This window comes from Danio aesculapii, chromosome 5, assembly GCF_903798145.1.
Source record: "Danio aesculapii chromosome 5, fDanAes4.1, whole genome shotgun sequence".
Lineage (NCBI taxonomy): Eukaryota > Metazoa > Chordata > Actinopteri > Cypriniformes > Danionidae > Danio > Danio aesculapii.
In genome coordinates, this window is record NC_079439.1 from 69,652,553 (window position 1) to 69,660,952 (window position 8,400).

Here is an 8,400-nt window from a genome sequence, read left to right on the forward strand (position 1 = left end):
GAGTACATTCACTAAGTGGTTTTGTCACTGTTTAATACTTTCTGTGCATGACTGAGGTATAGATAATGCCACATGAACTGTAATGTGTTTTATAATGGTAGTTCATTTTGAAATAAAAATAGTAATATGTTCGTTAAGAGTTACATTTTCGCTGGATGAAAACAGCTGTGATTATGAGGTGAGCACTGAAGAAACAGTAGGAAAACCCGATTGCTAATATCTGACATTGGGGTACAAGTGTCTCCATAGTAAAGAACAGCAAATAAGCAAATTTTATAACAATTTATCGATAAACACACACCTTGTTCTCTCGCTCTGCACAGCTGTGGTTTGCTGATCAAATGAAAAACGAAAGTCAGGGAGGAGCCGAATTCTGCCGCCATCTTCATATTAAATTTAAAGGGGACTGAGACTATAATTTGGTCTACAGTTTATGAGCTAATCGGAAAAGTTTTAGGGGGCTGAGTATAAATATAGCCCCCCTAAAATAGGCCTAGGGATGCCCATGCGCTGTAGTGATTAATTTTGTCATTAACTTGTCAAAATATTGCATCTATTCCTAAAGGGACACTCAATTTTTATAATAAATAAGCTCACTGTACAACTCCAATAGAGTTAAACAGTTCAGTTTTACCATTTTTGAATCCATTCAGCCAATCTCCGGGTCTGGCGGGAGCACGTTTAGCTTAGCTTAGCATAAATTAAGCCACTGAATCAAATTAGGTTTTGATAATATTCCTTTTTAAAGCTTGACGCTTCTGTAGTTGCATCTTGAACTAAGACCAACGCAAAATGAAAAGTTTTCTAGGTCGATAGATGGCTAAAATCTACACTCATTCTGAAATGCTGATTACAGTCTTATCTATTCAATAATCTAATTTATGCTAAGCTAAGCTAAAAGCGCTGACCTGTAAAAATAGCCCATTTCCAAAAAAAAGTGTAGTGTTCCTTTAATTCGAAATGGAACAACATCTTTCTTTCCACATGACCCTTTGGGGAAAGTCAATTTATCTTTGCTGAAGTAATTTTAAAGGACCAAAACAAGGTAGTAAATCAACTTTAATAAGACGTTCTTGCTGCATGACGGTTATTTGCGTTAGCATTGGGTTTTCAAAGAGAAGTTTAGGCGGCTGGTCAGTAGTGGTCAAATTGCGGTCAGTGTTGAGGAGGTTTAAGAATTTATGGTAAACTACTTTCTGACAAGAATAATTGTACACAAAGAGAGCAGAAAGGATGAGGTGTTACAGAAGAAGAAAGAGGGAGAGAGAACTGAGAGTAGGCTAACAGTGACTTTTCTCAGCAGCATTTCTCCCAGAAGAACATGCAGTATATTTCCCAATTTGTTTTCTCCAGAGGGATTTCTAACAATTCTTCAATACAGAGCATTGGATCAAACCAACCAGTTTTGAGAATCCAGAATCACAAACTTTACTGGAAGTTTTTTTTAAGTGGAAAAAACATTAAACGGTACAGAGTTCACATTCACACAAGCAAAAAACACATGACACTGGATCACAAAATCATTCAAGTGTCATATTTTGGAAATTGAGATTTATACATAATCTGAAAGCTGAATAAATACACTTTCCATTGAAGTGTGGTTTGTTAAAATAGCTAAACAACTATTGTATATAACAAGTTAAACTATTTGAAAATCTGGAATTTGAGGCTTTAATAAAACTAAACCTTGAGAAAATTGCCTTCAAAGTTGTCCAAATTCGATTTAATACATATTACTAATCAAAAATTTGGTTGATAGATACACGTAACCATATTTATAAAATATCTCCATGAAAGATCTTTGCTTATTCTTATAATTTTGGGGATTAATAAAAATTATTTTGACCCATAAGTTACAATGTTTTTGGATCTTCCCAAAAATACAGCCGTGCAACATAGGATAAGTTTTGTGATTCAGAGTCACATTTTTACCCACATACATTTTAATGGCATAAATGAATGGACGCTATTTCAGTAAACAGGAAAAGTAGCGCGGAATTTAGGGGAGCGCGGGGTACAAAGTAACGCAGGGTTAAATGTAACAGAGTTTTAAGATATTTGCTCAGAGTTAACCAAGCCATGCTTCCGAGATTTTCACCACAGTGTCGGCAGATGTCTTCCTGCTAATTATTGAAAAAGTTCAGCGAAATGTGGATGAGAAACACAGGAGAAACCATTTCTGCAGCATAAAAGTATTTTTTATTGTAGTCAATATATATATCTGTGAAAGTATGTGTGTAAAATCTTATATTGTTGTGATTCCTGTCTTCTACCATTTGAAAGGTGTAAAACACACACTGACTGCTAGCCAGTTTTGAGAAAAACACGACACAGCGGGGTTAGTTGTAACTGTTGGACACTAAACTAAACTAACAAAACAACTGTTGAATTTTAAGTGTAATGTTAAAAACTTTTTAAAGCAAATGAATAGAATTTTAATCGATTTTTTTTAATAGACAATAAAATATTTTATTGCTAATACTACAAAAAATGCATTGTACATTAATGGATAATAATCCAAATTATTCCAAATAGATAAATAAACACACCGTTATATGTAGAATAAAAAATACGGAGGAAATATAGCTACTATATAAAGTAAACTGGATTTAAATTAATTGTGTGTAATCTGCCTTTTTAAGTACTTGTTACAACTAACCTTCTGTCTGTTACAACTTGCCCCGCAGGTGGTGTAAACAGTAACATTTATACTCCTGGTATTTTTTTTTTTTTGTTTTTTGGCAATACTGCACAGAAACCATAAGTCCGGCGATCATAGGAGAGGCTTGTATGTTGTTGGTAAAAAAACAAATGGTTAGTCTAATACTTTGTTCATTATTTGGCCAAAACCAAAAAGCGTTACGTTGTGCCCCGCTCTCCCCCTACATTTGTCACGAAGTTTGAAAACAAAACTTACCTCAGGTCATTTAAACACCAAACCTCGGGGAATCCCAGATATTTTTGCTTCAACATTTTTCTGATACGATGTCCTGTATGCAAAGCACAGCCTCGAAATGCACATTTATCGCACAAAAATTACTAACGCTCTTCCGCAAAATACATGCAGTTTGATTTTCAACCACTAGATGGCTAAAGCTTAGATATTGTCCCGTCATGTTAAAAAAAATTCACTAACTGCACACAGCCATAGGAATTATTGTTGTTTTATTACAACAAATTAATCTTATTTCGTAATTTTTATTACTCTAAATGAAATTTACAAGAAGCTTCTACTAAACTGTGTAGGCCTAATCTAAAATTTAATTCCATGTTAATGTTTTTGTTACAATATCTATCTATCTATCTATCTATCTATCTATCTATCTATCTATCTATCTATCTATCTATCTATCTATCTATCTATCTATCTATCTATCTATCTATCTATCTATCCAGCAGTGTAGTTAACTATGTCCTTTTGATGTTTTTGTGCATTAACTGATTAAAAAAACACATAAATGGAAAATGTTGAAATAAACATGAACTAAGATTAATAATCGCTCTTTGTCAATTTGTACAAAACCTACAATGTCAACACGACTGGTTTCAAACGTTTTTACTCAAAGCTTTTTTACAGTCTTTTTGACAACGAACAGCGACCCTCGAAAACAAACGGCAGGCATTTTCACTTAAGCTTGAGCTAATTATTTCTCTGACAGCTTAACCAATCATGTAATGTGGCTAATTAATTGAGGACTAACGACTTAATGATGAACAGGTGAGGGGCATCCACAAAGACTGCTTTCCAGTAATAAAAGCAGACACACACGCTGCTTTAACTCATGCTGCAGTGATTTAACTCTCTTTTAAGTTTATTGATCTTCTGTTTTGCTTTTTAAAATGCCTCCAAAAAAAGCATCTGCAGAGCCGACAGCTGTAATTGCAAAGGACTCTGAGAATGAGACCACTGAAACGAAAACTGGTTTGTATGCTGTTTTGTGGAGTTTGCTTGTTTATGTGATGTAAGAAATGCTTTTGTTACTGTTTTTGGGGTAGAGTTGGTTTACATTTGGACATTTTACTTAATTCATTTACACACACACCTGAAATTATATTATGTAATTACAAGCAATGACTTTATATGTTTATTTGAATCAAGTCATGATGAATTTCAATCTCCCCCCACCTCCCAACAAGACTGAATATTCAAGGCAGTGTGGTAAACCATAAATGGTAGTTTAAAAAATAACATGCGAGTATAAAACCAGCTTTCAGTATTTATTTATACACCGTTAATAAAAATGTGCAGTTTTTTTATTTATTTAAATTTTTTTCTTCATAACTTGCGTTAATTTAAGTTAAAGTTTTACTGTAATCTATTTCATTAAGTTGAGTTAATTTGAAGTCGTGAATTTAGTTGGCCCAAGTATTTAATAAAGCATTTTCTAGTTAAGTGAGCTTGTAATATTTCTTTAATGCATTGGTATTTGTTGTTGTTTTAATTTTTTTTCCTCCCTGTTAAGTAATCGTATTCCCAAAAACGAGTATTTTAACACCATTGGCAGGTTATCTTGTTTCAAGAGAACTCTTATTTGGACTTTCTAGAAACTAAATATTTCTTTGTTTAGAAAAATGCTGCTTTTAAGAATTAAATACAAACATTTTATTGTATTTGCGATAACTTACTGACCGTGTACAGTAAGTTACTGCAACTGTCCCTTCATGGTAATTTGCCTGTAAACATTTTACAGTAGCAGGCCCCTACTGTTGTTTTACAGTAAAATGGTTTTGATGTAACTTTGGTGTAATGCCCTTTACCAGATTTTATTTCTACAGTACTCTTGCGGTAATTTTAAAGCAGTACAAAACCACTTAATTTTAATAAATTCCAAACGAGTGACTAATTCAACTACAGTAGCATTCCTTGCTGTAAAGGTGTTAAGATTAGTTACTGTAAGAGCATTAAAAAGACTCCATGCAGTGCATATTCCAGTAATGAACTAAATGTCATGGTTTGCTGAGTGTTTTTGCAGTAAATAACCCTTGAAATTGTGGTTAAGGCTGACAGTGCTTTCTTGCTCTTAGCAGCTCCTGAAAACTCCAATGCAAAAGCCGCAGCGCGCAAGGTTTCTCCACATCCGTCCACGATGGAGATGGTGAAAGAAGCTTTAAAGGAGCTGGACTCCAGAAAAGGTGTTTCCGCTCAGGCTATTCGTGGCTACATTAAAGAAAAATACTCCACTGTCGATGAAACTAGACTGAAGTATATGGTGCGGCGAGCCCTGAACAAAGGCATGGACACTGGTGTGTTTGTGCGACCTGCTAATTCTGGGTCAACGACGGGTGCTCAGGGACGCTTTCGGGTAATTTCTTTTAGTGCATGAAATGTCCTTTTAATCACTCTTTATGTGGGGTTCCAGTGTACTCCTATGCTTATTGTCTTGTCTGAAATTCAGATTGCTGCTAAGACCAAAGCAAAAGAAGCAAAGGCCCAGTCGAAGGAAAATGCCGATCCCAATGCACCAAAACCTAAAAAGGCGAAGGCAACCAAAGCCAAGAGTGAAGGTAACATGCTGCTTTGTCTTTAGTGGGCTGTTAATTGGATGGTTCACCCAAAAAATGCAAGTAGTCATTTACTCGTACACCTGTAATATGTCCCCCTCAATATTATTCAGAATCTTAAATTCACAAAGTGACTTAAATCGGTTTGGTGTTTTTTGGATTGACTACGTTTGGTTGATTGTGAAGAGTGTCTAAAAGTGCTTGGCAATGCAAGTTACTAAAAGTTAAGTTGCATTTAATTTAGGATTTTGTTCTTTAGGAAATTTACTAAATCTTCATGGAACGATATCTTGAGTGTAATCTGTGGCATAAAAAGGAAAGCTTGGTAGGTTTTTGTAGTAATGAGCAGAAATGGCCCATGGTCACATTTTTAAAGAATTTATTTATAGGGGAAGAGTTTCACTGTTTGTCTCCGTGGTTTGGTTGGGTTTTTTTTTTTTTTTTGGGGGGGGGGATGCCTATTTCCAATAAGTTTGTGGGACCTTTTTAAGTCCTATTTGCTTTAATCTTTGGTAAGTTTGCTAGTTGTTTTTGGGGCAGTAAGCTTTTGAAACCATTTTAGTGTGAGAAATTGCAAGAGGAGAACCTGAACCATTAAACACCTACTTAAAATGTGCAGCAGTTCTGTTTACCTCGGAAAGTACCATAGTGCACACTTGGAACAAACCAGTCACCGTCAATTAGAGGTAGGGTGTTGCAATCTCAAAGTGTCCTTTAATCCCTTAGTATGTGCGCTTGTAAACTTGGTCTCAACTGATGATTTATATGTAGTTTTGTAGAATTTAATTTTCCAAAATATAATGATAATAATGAATGCAGTAAATTGGTTTTATTTAAAATGATGCATGTGTATAGAATGCTTAAGTTTAAAAGGATGCATTAGAGAAAATTGGTAAATTAAATAAAAACAAAGCCCTATTTGACTAGCATTTAAATAAAAACTTAAACGCATGTTGCATAATTTAAATAAAATAAAGGGAATATTTGTACAAAGTCTCTTATTAAAGTGACCTTTTAAGGTACTTTTCGAACTTGCCATGTTTTGCGTTCTCTTCAAGGAGCAACCAAAGAAAAGTCCACAAAGAAAAAGGAGACCACAGATGTGAGTTGTCTGAATCTTCTACTTGGGCAAACATGTAAACTCTGCAATCAGCACATCCACCTTTTTATCTTTCTCTCAGGATTCTAAGCCGAAGACATCGGAGCGAAATGGCACTTCCTCAAAGGTGGCCCCTGCTAAGAAGCCAAAGGCGAAGAAAGCTGCAGGGGAAGGTGGAGCCAAGCCCAAACCCAGCAAAGCTAAAAAAGCCTCTAAAGCATCAAAAGAGGGAGAGGAGGAACCAGCGGCTAAGAAAGGAGGAAAGAAAACTGCTGCAAAGGCAGAAGACGGTGAATCTGGAGCTGCAGCCACTGAGAAAGCCCCAGGGAAGCGAGCAAAGAAGTGATGCACAGACTTAAACTGTTTTTATTCATTATTTAAGTGTTGACCATTTATTTTGGTACAGAAGTGCACTAATAAAAGCTGTTTTACTTATTTTTGAAGACCTTTGTTTTGACCTGTCTGGTTGCTGTTGCATTACTGCGGTAAAACGAAGAGTTGACTACCTCTTGGACTTAATGTATGCAAACTAGGAGCATATAATGTTTAAGCCTAAATGTGTCCTTTGCTTGGCAGTGTTCAGATCTTTTTTTGGTAGAGATGACTATTTTTCAATTTGATTGCTGCTGCTGACAGATCTACGAAGAGAACTGCAGGCTAGACCTGTGGCTAATATAGCTTTTAATAACAACACAAAAGAATTTCTCAGTAGCAGAAATCATCAATTAAGGCTTTTATTTTTTTTTTGGGATTTGTTGTAGCTAGAACGGTTATCAAAAGTCCTTGGTAATATTTTGATAACATCTAATCTTGTAGATGCATGGGTTAAAAGGGAAATAAAATCTATATTGAAATATTAGTGTTCAAGGTTGTCAACCTTGAAGATGAATATTTGATAAATTAAGCAAATATGTTTTGATCTCTTAATTTGGCGCTTTACATGGTAATACATTTATGGTGAAAATACTGAAACAGAAAGAGCCTCATTCTCTGTCCGTTTAGGGTTTTTTTTTATTTATTTATTTTTTTTAAATATAAAACCACACTTGTGGTCTTGGCCGTGTGTGTTGCCGGAAATAAGTGTACAAGAGTGTCTCTGGTCTAAAGACCAAACCTCAGTGCCCTTATAATGCACAATCAACACTGTATAACCATAACTGAGGCTATATAAGCATATCCCATCATTCATCGTGCTCAGAGACTCGCATGTTTTGAAATCATGATGTAGGAAAACTTTCTAGTGGAATTTTAAAGAAATTATTAACCATTATTATTTTAATATATTATTATTATTTAATATATTAAATGATTCACCAAGAGGATTATTAATACTTTTTTTTTTTTAAACAGATGTTTTGAGTTTTTATCTTCTGTTGAACACAAAAATGCTAAAATGTGAATGTGGGAATAGTGTGTGGATGTCAATGGCTGTTTTTTTTTTTCCTTCAGAATATCTTGTTTTGGGTTAAACAGAAGAAATTCATAAATGTTTAGAGCCTCTGAAGATGAGCAAATGTTCAATTTATTGGTTGAACTGTCCATTTAATTATAAAATCACAACTAATTTGTATAAAATGTTGTTGCACATTTTGACACCCAAATTGGTGTGTCTTAAAGAAGGTTTGCAACTGCTTTCCCTACATAATTAAAAGCACCACAATTAAATTGTCATTCATATGGTTTACTGAACAGATGTTTATTTTAAAGTACATTGTACACTAAAAACTGCTGGGTTCCACACCTTCGACTTGTGTTTTGTACAACAAAAAGTTGTTCATTTTTTAAAAAAAACAAGTGGA

The 8,400-nt window shown here is 34.6% G+C and overlaps 1 protein-coding gene across 1 annotated transcript; it reads left to right on the top strand.

Moving 5' to 3' along the window:
* The first annotated feature begins 3,796 nt into the window (after positions 1 to 3,796).
* On the top strand, positions 3,797 to 7,044 carry LOC130228676 (protein B4). Its single transcript, XM_056457114.1, has 5 exons — positions 3,797 to 3,922; positions 5,026 to 5,303; positions 5,397 to 5,505; positions 6,561 to 6,604; positions 6,684 to 7,044. The coding sequence occupies exons 1-5, from the start codon at positions 3,841 to 3,843 to the stop codon at positions 6,945 to 6,947; spliced, it is 777 nt and encodes a 258-aa protein (XP_056313089.1). The 5' UTR covers positions 3,797 to 3,840; the 3' UTR covers positions 6,948 to 7,044.
* The last annotated feature ends 1,356 nt before the right edge of the window (positions 7,045 to 8,400 follow it).

Coding starts and splice junctions, on each gene's coding strand:
- LOC130228676 (XM_056457114.1), top strand. CDS start 3,841: ATGCCTCCAAAAAAAGCATCTGCAGAGCCGACAGCTGTAATTGCAAAG. Junction 5,506..6,560: donor AACCAAAGCCAAGAGTGAAG/GTAACATGCTGC, acceptor GTTCTCTTCAAG/GAGCAACCAAAGAAAAGTCC. Junction 6,605..6,683: donor AGAAAAAGGAGACCACAGAT/GTGAGTTGTCTG, acceptor TCTTTCTCTCAG/GATTCTAAGCCGAAGACATC.